A 22,380-nucleotide genomic window follows, 5' to 3' on the forward strand; every position below is an offset into this window, starting at 1 on the left:
CGGGTCATCTGGCCAGCATGACTAAGCCACTTCTGGCGAACCAGAGCAGCGCACGGAAATGCCATTTACCTTCCCGCTGGAGCGGTACCTATTTATCTACTTGCACTTTGATGTGCTTCGAACTCCTAGGTTGGCAGGAGCTGGGACCGAGCAAAACTGCCAATCTTGGTAAGCCCTAGGCTCTGTGGTTTAGACCACAGCACCACCAGTGTCCCTTATAGATAGGTACAGTATAGGATTGCACTATTTACTTGAGCAAGAATCCAAGAGTCAGTTCTAAATTTAATGTATATTCTAGCCAGCATAGGTCAAATGCTATTATTCTGGAAGTGGGATAAGTGAAAAGATTTTCATATATGACGCTGAAACCGTTCTGGAAATTGAGTTACAAAATGCTTTGTGCTCCCAATCCTGGATAGAAGACATACCTAAGCCCAATGAAATCAGCTAATGTTAAAGCTGATTCAGTCCTATGTAGGGTGTAAAATACTTTTGAAAATTAATGGAGCTTTGCTTCTGCAATACAGTAGTAGGTTAATGAAACTAACCTTTGCTCTTAGTCCCAAAACAGACCAGATATTAGAGATTTGTGGTCAAAACTTTCATTTTCTCTTGGAAGTAGCCATGAGGGCTCTGGGGGATTTTTGAACCTTCTCCATATGCTTTTTTCCTGGGGGTAATCTCTGCCCACCTTTCAGCTGCTACTCACACAAGTGGAGAAAATTCACAGGTATGCTTACAGCTTCTCATACTGGGTCAAATAGCAGACGTGTTTTGGCTGGGAGAGGCATGATTTGCATTTGCAAAATGGCATACAGGAAAGAGTTTAAGTCCCTCTGTGCTGTGGTCTTGATGCTGTATGGGAGCCTCTGGGCATATTCAAAAGAGATCTGAGGCAATGGGAGATGGATCACAAATCTCAAGCATTTCATTTAGTATCACTCTTAATTTACTGTAAAACATAAAGCCTAGCTTTTGACCTTGTCATTAAGATTGAATTTGAGATTGGGGTTTACTTACGTTTGATCTAAAGATGCATATTAGATCTAACACGAAATGCATATTAGATGCACACGAAAGCTCATACCAAAATAAAAACTTAGTTGGTCTTTAAGGTGCTACTGAAGGAATTTTTTTATTTTGTTTCGACTCAGACCAACATGGCTACCTACCTGTAACTAGATCTAACAGTGTTGGATTTTTGAGCATGAAAAGGTGATACTGGATAATGTTTAAAAGGCAATGTGGAATTATGATTACGTGAATGATTTTGTAGGTTCAGATTGATCGCTTTAGTGAAGTGCATCACAAGGACAAAGTTAATCAATTTATTGGTAAAAGATCAAGTTGGCTTACATAAATGCAGCCAAAATGCAGATTAAACCAGTAATACCAGTCTCCACTGTAAATATATGAACTAGAGCAACTGGTGGGGTATATGAGGTATTAGGGGCAGTTTGAGTGTATGAGTTGTTAGGGGAGGGATATTACCTCTTGGGGACAAGTTGTGCTCCTTCTGGGGCAGCTTGCCCACCTTTGGTCCCCACCCTGCACTTAGCTCTTACCTCTGGCTCCTAGAAGCTGTCAGCAGGCAACAGCAAGCGGACACAAATGAAATGGCTTCAACTGGCTGGCCAAACTGGGCAAGGGTAGCTGATGGGTCTCAAACCTTTAGTCAGTTAGAGACTACCCTTGCGTGCAAAGACAAGCTCTGGTGGATTGAGCAGACAAGACCAAAAGTGGGTCCAATAGTCAAGAAGCCAATTTCTGCATGTGCTGTAGAGGGAAGTGAGGGGCAGATTGGGCACGTCAACCTGGGAAGGTAGCCTACCTAGGAGAAGGGAAACTCCTATCCTAAACCTCTGCTGCCTTGTGGAATACCTTTGGGAGAAGAAAAGGCTACTCAAAACCATACACACATCCAGAGTGGAGTCCCTAAGAAGGTTGCATGGCGCCTTGTATGTCTCCTCCTGGCAACTGCTGCAGCCAAGCTGATGCCAATGTATTGCTCTGCTTTCTTTTGGACCACGTCAGTGAGGCTGAGAGGAGGGTCTTGTCTAGGCAGCCCAGGACCTCAGTACACCCTGCTAGGCTTGTGCCCAGGGAGGTGACTTTGGTGCTACTCGGGCAGCAGTTTGGCTTAGCCACGGGGGGGGGGGGCACACTCTGTTGTCTCTCGAGGCAGACTGGTGCCAACAGAGCAAGTGGTTTGTATAAAGAATTCAGAATAGCAGTTTGTTCTGGATTAATTCTTGAATATAAGACTTATATCTCTGTGTGTAATTCCTTTGCATTTCCACATGCTGATAAGAACTTGGAATACTGTTGTGTAGCCTAAGTGCTAGTAGGTCATGCCTAAGTGATGGGTTAGGAACAACATTCTCCCAAGTGAGAAACGTTATAATTGTTAATGCTGCTTTACATTTTTTTAGAATTGAAATGCTGGGGAAAGTTGCAAAAAAGAAAAAAGAAATAGGTATGCATCTCTGAAGGTGAACAATGAAAGTGGCCAAGTTGGCTAATGATACCAAATGATGAAAAGTTGTAAAAACAAAAAGTGGTTAGGAGACATTCCAAAGGGATCTCCAGACTGAGTGATAGGGTGTTAAAATGGCAAATGAAATTCAATGAAAGCAAGTATGTGAAGTGATTCATGTTTTATAATGGTGACTGAATTGGTGGTGACTGACCTTGGGCTAGTTCTGGACAACTTGAGGTGATATGAAAAGTGCAGGTTCCCTGTTTGGGATCATTAGAAAAGGTTTGAAAATAAAACTGCTAGTACAGTGCCATTATACAATTCCATATAATGAACTTTGAGGATTCTGTAGAGTGCTGGTTGTTGTACCTCAAAAAGAGGCAATTGTAGAGCTGGAATTTTTTTTAGAGAAGGTCAATCAAAATGATCAATGGGCTGGAGCAGCTCTTCTGTGAGGAAAGATTACAATGTTTGGGGCTTTTTAGTTTACAGAAAAATGCAAGAAAGAGGGGGGACATGAGAGAGGTGTATAAGATTATGAATGATGTAATAAAGATAAGTTTTTCTTCCTCATACTACTTTTTCTCCAAAAATAAGACGTACCATAAAATAAGCTGTAGCAGGATTTCTAAGCATTTGCGCAATATAAGCCATACCCCGAAAATAAGACATAGTGATAGGCGCAGCTCTGGAGGCCGCCAAGGAATAAGCTAGGCTGGACATGTAATTAAAAAATAAGACATCCCCTAAAAATAAGACACCGTCTTATATTTATTTTTCCTCAAAAAACACACACGGTGTCTTATTTTCTTAGAAACACGGTAGAACCGGTGGCCATCCAATAAAGCTGCATGTGGAAGATTTAGGACAGACAAAAGAAAGTACCTCTTCAGCTAGCATATAGTTAATCTATGGAATAAAGTCTCCAGTTTGGATGACTTTAAAAGAGGTTTAATTCATTGAGAAGGAGGTATTCAATGGCTACTGTATATTCCTGCGTATAAGACTACTTTTTAACCCAGGAAAATCTTCTCAGAAGTCGGGGGGTCGTCTTATACGCCGGGTCGTATTTCTTATATGGCGAGTATATCCCAAACTCTATATTTTAACTGGAAACGTTTGAGGTCGTCTTATACGCCGGAATACTGTATACGGCTCGCCATGATGGCTATGTACTGTGTCCATTGTCTGTATGCCTCTGAATACCAGTTGGTGGGAATCACAAGTAGGTGTTATCCTCAGGTCTGGCTTGCAGGCTTCCCATAGGCATCTGGTTTCCCACTGAAACAATATTGCAGGAAACAAACCTGGGGGTACTGTGTGCCTAAATAGTCTGCTCTTGATTATTTAGTGAACTTCAGAGCCCTATGTTTCCACTAGAAAACCACCATGCTTGAAATTGATCTAAAATATTTGTACACTACCTGTCCTAGTGGACTAACTATTTGTAGAACATAGCTTAATTGGTAGAGCATGAGACTTAATCTCAGGATTGTGGGTTCAAGCCCCATGTTAGGTTAAAGTTTCCGGCATTGCAGAGGGTTGAACTAGATGATCCTTCCAACTCTACAATTCCATGATACTATTTTTGTTTTCATGTTATAGTGAAGGTGCTCTTTCTGGTAGCAATTTCATGATCTTCTATCTTACAGCAATGGTGCTGTAGACATCTGCTCAACCTAAACTATAATAAAATAGCAATACCTTTGGGTAGATAGGGGAGACCATGGCTTCATTTGCAGTTAAACCTAGGAATATATATTTGAGGGGGGAAATGTTTCAGTTTACCCAGGTTTGGGTTCCTTTGGAGGGAGGTAGCACTGGATGTCTATGGAGTTTTTGTAGTAGTTTAATTTGTTTTATTTAAAAATAAACCAGTCAAACCTATTTGGAAGGAAATAGTTTGTGGACATTATATCTCCCAAGAAAACCACCCTTAAACCCCCAGATGTTTTTAGCTTACTGATCTCATTCTGCTACCTATGTGGCTCTGGCTCTCTGTTTCCCAAAGCTGTTCAGCTAGTGCTCTCAGGTGCTGCATCCCTTCATTTGGACATATCTATCAGGGAAGGATAAAAATAAACAACTATAAAAGTTTTAAAAATTCTGGGTCTCGAGTGTGGCAGCACCTACGCTTTGGAACCCCTGTTGTACAGTGGTACCTCGACTTACGAAGACGATCCGTTCCGCGGCCGTCTTCGTAAGTCGAAGTCTTTAGTTGTCGAAGCGCTGCTTCTGTGCATGTGTGAAGCGTGATTTTGCGCTTCTGCGCATGTGCCGACCGCGCGCGCCGCTTTGCGCAGGCGCAGAACGAAAAGACTTCCAGTGTTGTCGACTTCGGAAGTCGAAACCTTCGGAAGTCAAATCGTTCAGTTGTCGAGGTACCACTGTACTGTATTTCAGACTCAAATCTTCTCTATCGTCTTTTGTGCCTGTTGAAAATGTTACTTTTTCAACAGGCTTTAAAGTAGAGATTTTATTTAATCTCAGTTGGTATTTGTATTGATTTTATACAGTATATATGTTCTAAAATGTGTGTGTATATATATCTGTGTGTGTGTGTGTGTGTGTGTATTCTACATATGTTTGTAAACTATTCAGAAAAGAAATTATTTCTCCCCGCCAAACCCTTTGATTCCTGATGCCATGAAGGAGCACTATTCTACTCAGTACCTACTGGCCTTTGATTCTGGAAAAGTTTAGGCACTGAAGAACTAGTAATCATTCCTGAGGGTCTTTTGAAAAATTGAAATGCAAATGTTGTGGGCTGCAGATCAGAGCAATAATGGAGAGTTGCTTTTTTCAAAACAACTTTTACCCACCTGTCTACTTCCTCTACTCTGATTACATTTGTTGCCCCAAAACTGTACTGGATTTCAGTTCTCAAACAGCTTTTGTTGGGATTGATCCTGACTCATGGGTACCTAGTTTGGCTCTTGATCTTTGAGGAAATTCTCTTATTTGGTTATGTTTCCATGTGTACAGGGAATGCTGAACAGAAACCCTTAATTTCACAAATATTCCTCTTGTTCCCTAAAGTGTGTGATTAGGTTTTCTGTCCGGAGGTTTATAAATTATGTTTCTACACAGCATCAAGGCTTTATTTAGTTCCAGATCATAACCAATTAGCATTCATTCTCATTCAGGAAATATATGGATCATATTATTGGAAACTTGTTTTTTATCTCCAGCAAAAAAGACTGCTTTGAAACATTCTATCTTTATCTAGTAAAAGTGATTATTCAACAGTCTTTTGCGTTGATATTTCATTTGAAGATTCATTATCCTATTTGCTGCCTAAATTGAAAGTGGTTATTAGTATCTGAGAGCACTCAGCAGAAGCAACATTTCCATTATAAATGTAAACTCACTGAACCCACACAATTCTGGGAATTACAGCTTTGTAAATATGTGTTTTGGCTCTCATTTCCTTAGATAATATAGTACCCATTTATTAAATAAGGAAATTGTATGATTTGGTTAGTATACTGACCCAGGTGGCGCTGTGGTTAAACCACTGAGCCTAGGGCTTGCTGATCAGAAGGTCGGCGGTTCGAATCCCTGTGACGGGGTGAGCTCCCGTTGCTTGGTCCCAGCTCCTGCCAACCTAGCTGTTCGAAAACACGTCAAAATGCAAGTAGATAAATAGGAACCGCTACAGCGGGAAGGTAAACAGCGTTTCCATGTGCTGCTCTGGTTTGCCAGAAGCGGCTTTGTCATGCTGGCCACATGACCTGGAAGCTATACGCCGGCTCCCTCGGCCAATAATGCGAGATGAGCGCGCAACCCCAGAGTCAGTCACGACTGGACCTAATGGTCAGGGGTACCTTTACCTTTACTGTCCCATGTAAATCAGTATTGAAACACAGACTATGGAGGGCTAATAGTAATAAACTAGTGCAGTTGTTCTGGTGATTATAATGCTCAAGATCAAAAGGAGTACTTGGGGTATGCTTGGGCATACCTGATGTTCTCTGTTTACCCTATGAGTGGACACCCCATACCACATCATAAACTGCTTCTGAAAGGCTCCTTGCTTCAAAAGTGGTTTTCCATGTATGCTGCTGTTCAAGAACTACCACCCAACACAGTCCCTTTGGTTAAACAATGATTGAGTTGTCCAGTTGTTTTGATCCTGGCCACCATTCATATTGATTATTTTAATACCACATGATGTACAAAAGCATATGTTATAGTAGTTCTGAATTTCTGTCCCTTTTAGAATTCAAAGACTTAGAACCAGTGTTCAAAACTCCCATTGTCCTAGGAGCATTTTGAGACAGGGAATTTCATTAGCTCTGGGTGCAGTACTGTGCCTAAGATTTCAGATTAAAACTGCAAAGTAGAAGGAAAGGAGGACGTTTTTCTGCCTCCCCACTTCCAGCTACTCTCTGAAGACTGGAAAAGAGACCCTTTTTAAGAATATTAGGGGAATGGGCAGGGGAAGGACTAAATGTGGAAAATGAACATAATATTTTAGCTGCAGTTCATACATTTTCAGCTTTGTATGCTTGTATTTTCTCCCCCCCCCCAAAAATAATAATTTTATTCATTTTCCAGTATTACAAAATCACAAAAACAAAACAAAAAAGACAAACAAAAAGAAAACATGAAAAAGAAAAACATATAAATTCTTACATTTTTTACTTAACATTGTTGACTTCCTCAATTCCCCCCTCACTGGGTCCATTTTAAAATCCCAATTAAGCAATTTTCATCCTATATCTTAAATCATTCTAACACATTTTATCATTATCTCTCAAATATTCTATTCTAAAAACATCATCTATTCTGCACCAATAATTAACCAATTTATCCAAATCAAAATTATTTCCCCACCCTTCCTCTATTTCTCCCCTTAGCCTCAAATTTATTACCAATTTTTTCCATAAATTTAAATATTAATTTTTCTATCATAATAACATTTAAACACTTAAAACTAATTCAGCCCCCCTTCCCCTGAACTCAGGGTCATCCAGATACTTCAGCAAGTTCCATAAGTCATTCCAGTTTCAGACCATCTAAATCAGTTAAAAATTTACATCCATTATTACCCCTCACCCCACTCCCACTCTGTCTCAGCCTGCCCACTATTCTTCCTTAATCATCCCCTGCTGCCACCCCAATTCTTTAAATACTGTAGTACAAAACCATCCAGTTATAATTCCACTTTCCAGCCCTATCTCAGTTTTTCCCCTTTAAATTCCGGCCCCAGTATGGATCCTGCCCTCCCTGTCTCACTGGGAGGACATTGTTCCATGCTGGTTCTTCTTTGGAGAGTCCTTGGGTCAAACATATGTTCTGTTCCTCCCCCTCTCACTGGGTGAACAATGTTCCATGCATCTTCCTCACTGGTGGTGGTTCCTCTTGCTTCTCCTCATTCTCTACTGGAATTAATCCCTCTTCACTGTCGGCACAACTCTTTTTTTAAAAAAATAATTTTTATTAAAAAAATTTATAGAGAGAAAACATACAAAACATACAAAGTAAACTCTGTCCCTTCATTTCCCCTCCATTTTAAAAACTGTCGGCACAACTCTGACTCCCTTCACGCATTTCATGCAACTGTTTATTGTTTTGCAACAATTCATTTCTCAAGTCCAAAAGCATTTCCAAAAGTTCCTTCTCGAAGTCCAGGCAGTCATATGATGTTGAGACTACCGACATCCTGCTCATCTCAGATTTCATGGGGACAGTGCAGAGCAGGAAGTGGAGCAGTTTGTATTTCCAAAAACATCAAGGATCAAGTTTATATCCGATCTGGTTATAGTCTCATTTTTTAATTCTTCATGTCCTAAAAATCTTGTGTCCGTTTATGAAAAGAGCATTTGTCAAACTTCTTATACACTGCCTTATATTTAACGCTCTCTTCACAATTGACAGTTCTCAGCCTCAAAGAGGTAAACAAATTCCTTTTTATTGTGATGTCATAATGGCGGCTCGCTGATCCCTCCAGGGGCCCGACTCCAGCTTCCAGGGGGTCTTTCCCCAATTCAAATTTTAAAAAAATTTCAGGGACGTTAATGAATTCGAACCTTCTCCCCTTTACCCTGCCTCGGGGAAGGTTTTAAGTCCTATCCTTGGTAATTAGTAAGTTCCTTTCAGTCTTTCCGGCTGCAGGCAAATTAACTGCTTCACAGTTCTCTCAATGGGGGAGATCGACTTCCTCTTTGAATCTCCTCCCTTGGCCAAATCTTTTCAATCAAGAAAAATTTCTTTCTTTTACTCACGGTGTCCAATGTCTTCGAATCCTTTTTTTTTAATCCACCGCTCTCCGCTACCGGCTCGGAGCTTTGCTCTGTGAGGGTAGTGGTAGACTCGAAAATGGCGCCCGCGACTGCAACTCCGCTCTCTCTTGGACCTCTCAAAGAGAGCTTGCCGGTGAGCAGAGGAGTCACCGGTGAGCTTGCCGGTGAGCAGCCTAGCTCTCGTGCCCCCAGAAAACTCAATCTGGGGTTCTTTTGGTGGTCCGCGGTGCTCTCGCGGCTCTCCTCCTCCCTCACAGGCCCAGGAACCTCGGAGGTCTGTATCCTTGTATTTTCAGTTTGGTATTCTTGTTATTAAAAAAGCGTGCCTAGACCATCCGTTGTTGTGCCCATAATCTAGGTTTAAGGTGCCATTTAGTATCTCATTTTTATATCTTCCTAACACTGCTTAGAACTGTAAATAAAAACTGCATGTTATTTTGATTAATGTTCATAATCCATACCAGACTGCTTTTTTAAATGCAGTGTGTGTGTGTGTGTGTGTGTGTGTGTGAGAGAGAGAGAGAGAGAGAGAGAGAGAGAGAGAGAGAGAGAGAGAGAGAGAGAGAGAGAAATAGAGAAATAATAATGTTTGAGAATACTAGCAATGGAAATGGGGAAGAGTTAAATTGGGTACCATTGCTGTGGTGATTATTGAAACATTATGGTTCCTGCAAATAGCTTCTGCAGTTTGTCTGAGTATAGTTTAAGCTTTTCTCTCTACCATTGTGTAAAATATGTGAGAGACGTTACCCTAGTTAAATTGCTCTCATTTTACTAGCTCTCAATATATTCCATTATTCAGGTGTTCATTATTGACTTCACTAATGAAATTGTGTTGACATTATAAAATTGTATTGTGTTTTCTCATAGGAAGAAATCTGCTTCATCTTAACCTAATTCAGCCTGCTAATCTGCTAATACTGTAGATTTAAAGATTTTGCTGCTGCCTGGATACCCTGTAATGGGCAAGGAGCCACAAAGAATACTTTTTCTTTTTCTTTTTAAATTTTTCTGTTAACAGGTAAGAAATACCAGCTAGTATGCCTCTGCAGATGTTGCTTAATGTTTTGGTGTTTGCTTCTTCCCCTAAATATTGACTAAACACAATGCTTTAGACATTCTTCCAATAACTTTATTTCTTGCTCTTTGTTTCCCCCCTTTTTTCTTTTGAAACCCTTAGCTACACATGCAGTTTATCTCCATTACTAATGACTTAAATTCAATTTAGGATCAATATGGCATCGACACTGCAAGTTTTTTGTGCATGTTTGCAAAAATGGCACATAACCTGATCTGTAAGTCCTGTTTTGGAACAGGAATTGAAGCCCTGGGTTGCTGGAAAATAATCCATGCTCAAGTCATTTGCTTGTTCACTATACTAAATCTAATTGAATAGGATTGCCTGGGTTTAATTCCTTTATGTGAAAATGGTTTTGCCTTTAACTGAAGTTTGCTTCTTGATGCTTTCTTAAAATTACTTAAGGATAGTCTTTCTGGTGAGTTGGGAGGTGACTTAGGAGTATCATGTGATTTGTTTAGATTCTTAATTATTGTGACAGTGCTGCAAGATTGTTTCAATTGCCAGTTTAATTTAACTAGCTTGCATTAATTTAATATCTGCTGCTTTTCTTGCCCCCATTAGAAGGCGGAAGTACCTCCCTAAAAGCTAGAGAAGTCAAGCACATAGTGACAAGTTTTTGAAAATTATTATATGTTAAAATGGTGAAATAGAGGAGAGTGTTCACATTTGCCATTACTGATGTTATTTGCTAATGTAACATTTGGAGAGAATACTGCTTAGAAATTTTACTTGTTACTTGTTTAACCGTGCCTGTGTTTCTGAGCTAGGTTTAAACGTCCAGTTAGGCTACTTTGAGCTACTTTTCCCTGCTTCTTTGGACAGAGGATGAGAAAGCTTCACACTGCAAAGTGTTCATGGTTACTTGTATAAATTCATGGTTACTTGTATAAATTCTAAATGTTAGGTTCCTTCTTTGCAAGGAAATGATTTTGTATGAACACTCATGTGACTTAATGTAAAGTGGTAAATGGCCTTCAGAATGCCAGCAGTACTTGTTTGCATGTTTGCTGCACCTCTTTGAAGGGTGTTCACAACTGAAAGGCACTGTTTCCATTTGCTGCCTGCCTAACTCATAACAGTGTGGGCACCTGAAGCTAGGATTTTGATCTCCTAAAATGGGTAGGTCTTTACAAGAGGAGATGGTCTTTGGAGCACTGCAGCTTAATCTGAATGCAACTAAAATACGGGTAATGGAATAAGACCTACTTCCTCAGGAAGCTGGTGTACCAACCAAATTTGGTGAAATGTGCTTCAGGCTACAAAGGCTACTTGAACATCTGAAGACCAAAGCTGGATCCAAAAACATGCGTAACTTGTCTGGAAACAGGTGAACACAGTTCTGTAGCACGGTAAATTCCTCACCAACAATGTATCATAAAGGGATTAAGCTTGCATTTCTTCCCTCAGCCAGGCAGTGACTGATTCCAGACACTCTTGTCTGTCTTAAGATGTGTACTATATTTCTGGATGCAGGTCCCTGCTTAGCACAAATTTGAAAGCTGGCAATGTAATTCAACCATACACTACAAAAAGGTGAGCTTATAAAGAAAGCAGAAGCAACCTGAAACAAATAAGTGACTCTTAACCAGTTGTTGCATTTGCACGTCACAGGAAATCTTAGATTTCTTAGCAAATGGTTACCTGACATTGCTGAAACTTCACTAGTCTCCTGGTGCAAGTGGGAACAATTAACCACAATTCCTGGCTTAGTATTGTGTCCAAACGGGGGGCTGTGGTTTGTTCTGCTCAACTAGCATCAAGAAGCTGAGGACAAATGTTGACTTCATATTGTGACTAATCTGAAAATGGAGCATTTAACTTCATATTTCCCTTCAAAAGTACATGCCTTCAAAAGTTAGTAACTTATTAAACATTAACATTGAATTGTTCTAAGTTCTGCTAAACTAACTTCCTCTCTCTCATGCACATGTGAAGGGAAGAGAGATGGGGGTGCATTATGGTACATGTTAATTCTGTTTATACAACTAAGTAGCCAGATTTTAAATACTGAAGTGGATTGCAAATTTGATAACTTGTAAGGTAGGAGGGAAGGGAAATCTTTGACTTGCATGTGCTACCAATCTTCCACACACACTTCAGTATGGGGGAAGTCAGATGTGCATGCCCAGAATTTGTGAAAGATGTGATGAACTTAAACCTGAAAAGTAGCTGCTCATTACAGAATGAGGAAACTTATGTGAAAATGAAATGGGTTTGGAAATGATTATCCACAATACATGCTGTGAAGTGATGGAGAGAGAAAAATATTCCAGAAAAATATTTGTGGGTAAACTTCTCTGTGTTAATTCATTGGAAAGTAGATGCAAAAGTATCTTAGTTACACAAGAGGATCTAACAGCATTGAAGGTAGGGGGAAAAGTTATTCAACAATGTCCTCAAGGTTGTAGTGGGCACTTTTAGCCTTGTGGAATTAAATCCCCCCCCCAAAAGAACTGAGGCCTATGAACCACGGCCAGGTATAAAACAGTTGCTGATGGGATGGATGGCAACATACTCTTAGAACTAAGAAGCATGAGTGCCTATGAGCACATGCTCATCCCAAGAATTTATTTTTAGTATCAGAACTGAGCTCTTTGGGGTGGTTAGCTAGTAGGTCAGGATCTACTAATAGATAACTGAGTGATTTTTCAGTAGATCAACAAGGGTTATGTGGCCTAATTGTTTAACAACTCTGATCTCCCAACTAGACAGTGAAATCCTTTCTTCATTGTTCAAATTAACCTCTAGATATGTTAAGAAAGTTGACCAACCTAGCATGGTACAATTTTCTTAAGATACCTAGAGGTTAATTTGAACATTGAACATCATACCAACTTGTGCTAGTTAATTGGGAGTGTGTGTGTGTGTGTGTGTGTTTACTGTAGAAGGTGACATTCTTTGATTTTCCTTGTTAGCTACTGAGTTGAATGACAATTGAGGGGAGAGCTCAGATATTCTCACAACGTAGCCTCCAAGTCAAATGTCCATTGACACTGGTTGATAGGAGGAGTTTGGCTAACTGGTAACAATGGTGGATACCACCCAGTAGCAGACATTTTTTGACTAAAAGGGCTTCCCTTTCTTAGGTGAATTGTATCCTTTATTCCTTGATTATTTGAATAAAAGTTACTGTGTTGGTGAGTATGATCGTAATACCTGGGCTACCTTACATTTGTGTATTAAGACAGGAGGATTACAGTAAAAAACAAAAGTTCATTCTATGTGCAGGCGTGGTCGAGGCAAGGAGGGCTGTTTTTGAAGGAAAGAAGGAGGCAGTTAGCTATCAGTTCAGAAGGTTCGCTGAAGTGCTGAGTGAGAAGACTCCAAAGTAGTGAAGGTACCCTATCAAAGATATTGGTTAGATAAGAAATCATTTTTGGAAAGCTTTTTGTAAGATGATGATGAGAGGGTACAGTAATCCTAGAAGAGATGGTACATATCACCAGAATATGAAGGGAAGTAGCAGCTCCTCGGTTCATGTATTGTGTGCTCCCAAGAGTTGCTCTATGGAACAAGCTACATGGTTCTAGGTCATGAGCAGAAGTAAATACTCAGAACTATGGCCACTTAGAAACATTGTGTGGGTGGCTTCTGCATGTTCAACACTAGCACTAGGAATATATTTTGAAAGTGTGTACGTGTTGTGTTATTGAGACTGAAAGATGATGACTTGTACTGTAGTGTAGAATCCTCCCTTGTTCTTGGAGAGAGAACCCAGTACTGTGGGAAGATGTATAAAGTAACCCTGAGATTATTACAGTATTGTAAATCAAAGCTGGTGTGGCAGTGATGGAGCTTTTTAGGATGTAATTCATGCTTCCAATCATTGCGCACCCAAGCAGCTAGGGTATTGAAGGAGTTCCATACAGTTCCATGGCTACTGTAGAGTGGAACATGATACATTTGAAGACAGGTAGCAAAACAACAACATGGGTTGCTGCAAGTATGGGAGATAAGGCCTTTACCTGGTTCTGCTAAGAGCATCAGCTAGGTGACTGTACTAGCAGCTGTGGGTGGCAACTGGAACTATGCCTATTAGCATATCAGTCCCAAAGGGTTATAAACTATAAGATCTTGGAAACCATGCCTCATTGTTTGTTCACATAGTATCTGGTTGTAATGTACAAGTAGCAATGAATAGTCTCTCCTTGCAGACTCACAGCCAGTTCTATTAAATTGAGGTGGGCAGTCTACTCTCGTGCAAACCAGACTCCATTGACGGAAATTCTTTGGATCAAACTGTATTCTATTGAGTAGGTTGGGCTTGATTGCCCACCATTGTAAAGACTAAAGTTAGAAATAGTGAGTAATTTGTTTGATCCTGATGAGATTGGAACTGGAAGAGGGATCAGTTGTGGCAACCTTTTCCATATATGAGTAACAGCAAAGGAAGACGATATTATTGGACTGAGATGACACTCAAAAGTGTCTATTGCCAGGGTTGTTAAAAATATGCAATGGTATGATCATAGTTGTATATGGGAAGAACAAAGCTCAGCATCTGATTTGATTCTTTTTTAAAAAAAGTACTCCCCATTAATTTTGCACATAGTTTAGAGAACAATAGTATGCAATAGGGGAGAAATTGTGAAACACATTTTGATTGGCAGTAGATATAAATAATATAGATAACTAGTCTACCCTATATGTCTGTTGTTGTTTAGTTGTTTAGTCGTGTCCAACTCTTCGTGATCCCATTGACCAGAGCACGCCAGGCACTCCTGTCTTGCACTGCTTCCCGCAGTTTGGTCATGCATCTATATGTCAGGCATCCCCAAACTGCGGCCCTCCAGATGTTTTGGCCTACAACTCCCATGATCCCTAGCTAACAGCACCAGTGGTCGGAGAAGATGGGAATTGTAGTCCAAAACATCTGGAGGGCCGAAGTTTGGGGATGCCTGCCATATGTCATAGAAGGAATACAAACATAGGAAATGAACCAAAAAGAAAAGAAAACAGCGATGCATTAAAAAATCCATATAACAACAAAAACCACACCATTTTCACATATTCCATATATCTGCCAAGGCTGCTGTCAAGGAATGTGGCAGCTGTGCCCTGTTAGTATATTCAGTAAGATTTTTCCAAACTGCCCAGAGGTTTGATTTTGATTTGATTTAATATTTGTGTTGAGCTCAAAGCGGCTCACAATAATCACAATAGCATTTAAAAAAAACAAAAACCCAAATGTTGCAATAGCTTATAAATGAAGCAAACAACAGCAACAGATTCAACAAAACAATACAATTCAATAAAGTCATAATAACTGATAGTGTTGCCAGGATACTTCCTAATTGCATGGAACCTTACTCCAGAATTGCCCTGTTGATTATCAAATTCATTGTTTTGCAACATAGCAATGGATGGAAACCTTGTTCACTATACGTGAACTATAGAAACCTACATGGAACTATACACTTACAAAACCATTTGAGGTAGGTAGGCAGGGTTGTTGAGTTAGTTGTGGACCTGATTATCAGTTTTTGATATGATGGGAGGAGAAGATTATCCAGACCCATTTTAATATGGCTTTGGGCCATACAAGAGAGAGGCGTTGGAGGACTGCTGCTCAACTCCTTGGCACTTGTGCTGTAGCGTACTGCTGGGTTTCATCTTGTTCCCCATGCTTTTTAACAGCAATATCAAGCCACTGGGGAATTTAGACCATGAGGTCACCAGTATGTCATTTCAGTGAGTTGGAGCACAAAGCCACCAGTATGTAGATGACAACCATCTTCTGGCCTCTCCAAATCGTCTGAATCAGGTGAGGCTCTGCAAGTGCTGGACCTTTGAATAACGTCTGCCCTTTCACAATGTTTTGGGAAACCAGCTCTATGTAATCATCTTCCAAGAAACCTGGCTTGCACGTGGATCTAATTGTAAGATCCCCATGGTGGATGCCCTGCAGCAGAAGAGTAGGAGAGCAAAATAATAAGACTCTAAACTGGATACAATGTGTGGAATGAAGATAAGATTTATTCATGTTGACGCAGAGCCCCAGTGAGGCTTGGTAGTCAAGCATATAATTAGTGACCGCTTCCTTCAATGGGATGTGTTGACCACCAGCTTCAATAGCTTTTGAAAGGGATTAGATATATCAATGGAGGATGAGGCTATAAATGGCTGCTAGTTATGATGGTTGTGTACACTTCCTTCAGGATCACAGGGAGTGTGCCTCCAAATACCAGTCACTGAGGCGCAACAGTGAGAGAGCTATTTCCCTCCTGTCCTGTTTATGGGCTTCTTATAGGCACAGGGTTGGCCATTGTGGGAGATGGGAGAGTGGCCTGCATGAGGATTTGGTCTGATCCAACAGAGCTCTTAGGTTTCGTATTGATCAGTTATTCCTGAATTGGAGCACGGCATATTGAAGTTGATAGCATCAGTTTGGGATGGAAAATTCACCAAGTGTCTAATCACTGTTTTGGCTAACTCCATAGGTTGGGATCGTGAATTATGCACAGTGGTTCTCAGTTCACAACAAAGTTGAGCCCAAAGCAGCTCACAGTAATACCTTCAAAAGTAACATTTCCAACATAACCATTCAGTACTTGATGTAGTTTGACTAGATACATAATTTGAAATATTTTGCCAGAATTGGTAATTGAATACCAGTACAGAGCCAGCTCACATAATCCTTCTGGGAAGGGGCTTTCTTCTTTTCCTTTCACTGGCACAAAGAAAGGAGGTAGAAGTTATCTGCCACAGTAATACCACACCCATTTTTTACTCATCAAGCTGTAAAGTCCAAAGTACTCAAGTCTAGTACAGTTTCAATGTATTGCCATGTGCATAAGGTTGAAGAATGAATAGGAGTATGCCTGGTCCTAATAAGACATATAGTCTTGGACAAGGAATTGACTACTCCATAACTGAATGCAATGTGGAGTCTATGAAACACGTTTATGCATTTATCACCATAAGAATCAGAAAAATTCCACTAAATTCATTTGTGTCAATAGTAAACACCATGACATTTATTTGAATGTTGGCACATTTGTAAACCTAGTAAAGTCTTAATGCTGTGAGTTTATTAAAGACAAGTTCTCTTATTTTAAGGGTTCCTCTGATTTGCCCTTTGATCCATTTTGTGGTGTTTTTCCTTATTCCAAGGGTCCTGGCCTCCTGTTGAAAAGTGATGGAATTATCTGGTCAGCATCTGCCATATTGAGAAACCAGCCCCTAATACGGCTTGCCTGGGAGAAAGTTTGTGAAATAACGCAGTAACATGTTTGCAGTAGTATGCTTTTCTTTTTTGTTGCTACTTACTGTTTGTCTTTCCTGAATCAATTCATTGAAAATCAATGAAATGAATGTACAGTATGAATGGATGAATGAATGTGTGAATGTAGCCAGGGAAAGATTTTTATGCAGCATCACCTATGCATACATTATTGGAAGTAAGCACCACTGTGTTCAGTGGGACTTAATTTCAAGTAAATATGTGTAGGTTTGTAAGTTTAGTGCTCAGGAATTGTTTTGGAACTCTTTGTCAAAAGGACTATTGTTCACAGATTTGGGTTTCTTTGATTGGGGTTAAAGTCTGGAAAAATGATTTTATTTTTATTAGATGAAGAATACACCTTGCTTTTTGGATTGAAAGTTACCCTGTATTTGTCAACAAGAAATGGTTGCAGTAGCCTGACAAATAAGCCAATGTTTGACTTCAGTTTGTGTGTAAATTATACCGTGTATGGAATTTGAGCAACTTTTGTAAGTGCACTAATACCTTAATTCAGGCATCCCCAAACTGCAGCCCTCCAGATGTTTTGGCCTACAACTCCCATGATCCTTAGCTAACAGGACCAGTGGTTGGGGAAGATGGGAATTGTAGTCCAAAACATCTGGAGGGCCGAAGTTTGGGGATGCCTGCCTTAATTGGTTGGCTAGCTTGGGCCATTTCTACCTTTTTAATATTTACACATGATGTCATAGCCTGGAATTCAATATTACACAATTATGAAAGTTCTTTCTGCACAAACATTACAGCTTGTCAGATGGAATGACACCCCCTCCCTGATCTAATTTTGGAGGGGACAGGGGAAGGTGGTGGGGGAAAGCCCACTGGCACAAGCAGAACTTGTACAGAACTTTCACTGATGTGGTGCACTAGGTGAATCCTTCTGTTTTGTTTAGTTTATATCCCACCTCCTCCCAAATGAGGGCAGGGTGACATGATGTATATCAGTAGACAATGCTTCACAACCAAGAGTGTTGGAAACAGACATAAATCAGATTGTCCTTCTGATCTCCTTATGCCCAATGAATATAACAAACCAAAATTGCTGACTGTTTCCTCGATCCTTACCATATGCATTTGGAAGCAAGCATTGTTGGTTTCAGTGGAACTTGCTTCATTGAGGTGCTTAGAGAACTACAGCCTATTTTAAAGGCAAGTGCCTACAATTTTTGGCTTAGCTTGGATCTTTCTCCACAATGTAAAAATGTTATTCTCTATACCTTCACTACTAGCTATTTATGGACACCATCACACATGCATCTTTATGAGTGCTGACCTGTGCTGAATTTGACAGTATTATGCTGGCTGTATATGCCACTCTGGTTCTCTCTGCTGTTGCCTTAAAATGAGAGAACCAAAGCTACCATCATAATCAATGCAGTGCAACATGGTAGAATGAGCACGTGCCATTTTCCATAGAAAGTGTTCTGCATGCATGTTTTCCAGTACCCTGTTTCTCATATTTTAAGACATACCCATAAAATAAGCCATAGCAGGATTTTTAAGCATTCAAGGAATATAAGCCATACCCCGAAAATAAGACATAGTGATAGGCGCAGCAGCAATGCCGGCTGCGGCAGGAGGAGGAGGAAAAAAATAAGACATCCCTTGAAAATAAGCCATAGTGTGTTTTTTTGAGGAAAAAATAAATATAAGACATGTCTTATAATATGAGAAACACGGTAGGCAGTTGCTACTTAACTGGCAAATGGCAAATTATAAGGTTATAGATGTGTTTGAAAAGCGTTTGTGGGTTACTGGGCACTTTATCTAACTCTATTCCTGTTTTCCCTCCTTAATGTGATTTGCTAATGCAACTGATATCTATTTGCTATAGCAGTGAGAATTATGTATAATAGTCCTATGCATGTATACCAACATGTGTTTAATGTTGGTGGGCACAATTGAAGTTTGAGGAGAATAAACCATTCTCAAAAAGGATTTTATAGTAACTAATTGTGGCTGGGTTTGTAACATATTATTATGAAGTGGGAAAAGGGTTCTGGCTCATGCCCTCATTTCTTTAATTTTTCATAAAGTTTGTGCAGCATTGACTTGTTAAGGAATTAATCTGAGTTTCTGAAATACATGTGCATCAACACTTTTTTTAAAAAAAAACGACAGCCTTGTCTAATTTGCATCAGTGCAGTGCCAAGAAAAATCACTTAAGCATTGAGTGTGAGGCCAAAGGTATATTTGTAGTGTTGATACTTTGATTGTTGGCCTTTTCATTAATTTCATGAGCTCTTGCCAGTCATGGGATTGGTGAATGAAAGCCAGATCTTTTGGTGCAAACTAATAAAGGGCTTAATTCTATTATTGGCAATAGCATCCATAGAGATAAAAGATAATAGTACACATACACACCTTTGTGAGATAAACATGGATCCACAGTCGTGTGAGCTAAAATCCCCTCATTTTTCCTGATTTAACTCTCAGCTAGCATTTTAACAACCTCTTGAATCAGCTGCTTCTTGGAAACTGGTTTAGAGCACCATTAGTTTGCTGTTAGGTAAAAAGACAAGAAAATACTGGAAAATTCTAAACTGGGTTAACATTTTTCTTACTGTTGTTGCATTAACATGTCAAATCTTGTATGTCAAAATATTACAATTCTTGAACTAACTAACAACTTTATTGAAAAGTTAATACATTGGCTTATCATTCAAGGCACTCATTCATCTTCCATGAAGTCCAATTTTTAACGCTGTTCATCTTTTCCCTGCTTTCTGTTTTTGCTTCTGCAGTTTTGTTTTGTGTGCAAACTGAGAACAGGGGAAACAGGAGAATGGCTTCCCTAAGGACTGTTAGAGACCTGCTACTATCTGTCCCTTTAATTAAGGCTGTGTGTGCTTTTCCTTTTCTCTAGACCAGCATGTTTTGGAAATTTGATCTTCACTCATCATCCCACATAGACACACTTCTAGAGAGAGAAGATGTAACACTGAAGGAGCTGATGGATGAAGATGATGTTTTACAAGAGTGCAAAGCTCAAAACCGCAAACTTATAGAGTTTCTCTTGAAATCGGAATGTCTGGAAGATCTGGTATCATTCATTATAGAAGAGCCACCTCAAGACATGGATGAAAAAATCAGATACAAGTAGGAAATGTGTTTTGATCTAGGAGCTTGAAGTTGAGGGAAGACAAAAGCTCACTAGCAGAATAGCTGACTGTAGTTTCATAAGACTGTTGCACCTATAGTTTAAGGGTGGTAACTTGTCCCTCTTTATGGTATGTTTTTCTAATAGACCTTTAAAAAAACCATTGGGTTATATCATGCATCCCCAAACTCGGCCCTCCAGATGTTTTGGGACTACATTTCCAACCATCCCTGACCACTAGTCCAGTTAGCTAGGGATGATGGGAGTTGTAGTCCCAAAACAGCTGGAGGGCAGAGTTTGGGGAAGGAGTTTGGGGATGCCTGGGTTATATCTCCTACGCTGTTCACAGGGAAACTATCTGCTGCAAGTGATCTCCCCACTGCTGCCTTGTGCTTCCAACCAAAACTACATCCTCTAATAGTCTTATCTAATTTAACACCCTCCAGGTATTTTTGACTACAGCTCCATCCTCTGCCCACACAGCTGTGCTGTCTGGGGCTGATGGAGCTGTAGCCCAGAAGCTCTGGCAGACACTAGGGGGCCAAAGCTACCCTAAGGGTTGGGCACTTTCAGAAAAGGTCTTTGATGGTGTTGGGGAAACTAAAGTGGGAGAGGGGAGGGTGGAGATTTAAGTGGAGGCAGCTTGCATGAGCAAACCATCAGTGGGTGCAAGAGACTAATGGAGGAAAGGAGATAGAGGATTTATCTTGTGCGAACACTGGCGTTATGTACAGCCCATTGGTCTGGTGCCTGCATAAAGAAGGCTGACTCAGTCTGAATTAAATTATAATATCTGAGAAAACCCCTTCCCACACCAAATTTAGTCATTAATGTAGGTCCTGCTTTGTGTTCTTCTCCATGTGGGTTGAGACTGTCATTGCTGGAAGTAGGGCCTTTGATTCAGTTTTTCAAATTGTGTAGAGCAGGCCCCCTCCCCCCAGTATATTAATCCATCTTTTGCTGGCTCTTAGGAGAATTTGAAATACTTATCTTTCTTATTTTGGCCATTGTTTCTGACTAATAATGATTATGGATTGTGATCCTCCTTAAGCCTTTGAAAGGTGCATATGTGTGTTTGTGTGTATTAGTGTAAGCATTATACTTAATCAGACTGAATTTCTACCCAGAGCCAGCCCCAATGAAATAATGTTGTCAAATACAAAACCTGTCAAACTCGAATGGCTGGTAAAAGTTGCCTGTGCTCCTATCGCTATTTAAAAGTTCATAGGTTGCAAAATAGCAGGAATTTCTCTCTCTTTTTACTTATGTGTACTTGTAGGTTATTAAAACTTTTTTTATTTTTAAAAAAGAAACAACTTTCTTTCAGTAGTGGCTGGTGCCCATGTGCACTGGTGGGGCGAAGGACAGGTTAGCCAACAGCCAGGGGTGGAGCTGATTGGATGTGGAGGCAGCAAATTCTGGTTCTCTCCTCAGCTTTCTCTCTTGAAAAGATACTAAGGACATCTAAACAACTACTTCATTGTTCCTATAAGATCTCTAGACCAGTACTGTCTACTTTGTCTGGCACTGTGGGAGGGGTGTTATTGGTTTATTTTTGTTTTATGTATTTTGTGTTCTCGTTTTGCATTTTTGTGTTGAATTGTCCTGTGATCTTCACAGTGATCTAGCACAGGTATGACTAGACTAGCTGGTGGGCAGTAGGCTGGTTCCACCTCCCCTGTAAATTTTATCTGATCCTTAACTTGCCAATAGTTGCTTTTGCATGGTGCAGTGCCGTAGCTACAAGGGGGCTAGCCTGGTTTTTTTGCCCTGGGTGAAGCCTCCAGAAGGGGTACCACTGAGGCTCTCAGCCTGTGTGTGTGTATACGTGAATGCGTATGGGTGTGTGTGTGCCAAACTGGGTCTGTGCTACCACATTTTCCACACATTATGTAAAGATTTATTTCATTTGCTCAGGAGTTGGTGAACCATGGAGGAATTATTCACCCCATTGCTAAGCAAAGTTGCCACCAACTGTGCAGCCAGAGAATGCTAAATGAATATATTTTAGTCAATATTTGTAGCCACAACACTTTCACTGCCTTCTCCATGGCATGCAAGCAAGCAAACACACACAAACACACTCATACTCCACTTGAGATGCATACCTTGGGGCAAGGTGAGGGTTGATGTTGCACCTCTTTCACATCTTCCTCATCCTCCTCTCTTTGGCTGTGCACAATCAAGCACTATGATTAATAACAGAAAGCTAAAGGCAAGGGTGCAGAC

General features: G+C 40.2%; 1 protein-coding gene across 8 annotated transcripts in view; it reads left to right on the forward strand.

Moving 5' to 3' along the window:
- Positions 1–22,380, forward strand: part of PPP6R3 (protein phosphatase 6 regulatory subunit 3) — a 67,190-nt gene that overhangs the window by 2,601 nt on the left and 42,209 nt on the right. For 2 of the 8 annotated variants that reach the window (XM_060276638.1, XM_060276653.1), the window contains exons 1-3: positions 12,895–13,145; positions 15,446–17,048; positions 19,918–20,150. In XM_060276638.1, the coding sequence (XP_060132621.1) occupies positions 17,037–17,048; positions 19,918–20,150 (245 nt within the window). In that variant the 5' untranslated portion in view covers positions 12,895–13,145; positions 15,446–17,036. Of the gene's footprint in view, positions 1–9,597; positions 9,749–12,894; positions 13,146–15,445; positions 17,049–19,917; positions 20,151–22,380 lie in introns of those variants that run through there. The other 6 variants (XM_060276630.1, XM_060276628.1, XM_060276648.1 and 3 more) reach the window with 6 other exon arrangements.

The sequence above is a fragment of the Zootoca vivipara genome, chromosome 1 (genome assembly GCF_963506605.1).
Source record: "Zootoca vivipara chromosome 1, rZooViv1.1, whole genome shotgun sequence".
NCBI classification, from domain to species: Eukaryota; Metazoa; Chordata; class Lepidosauria; order Squamata; family Lacertidae; genus Zootoca; species Zootoca vivipara.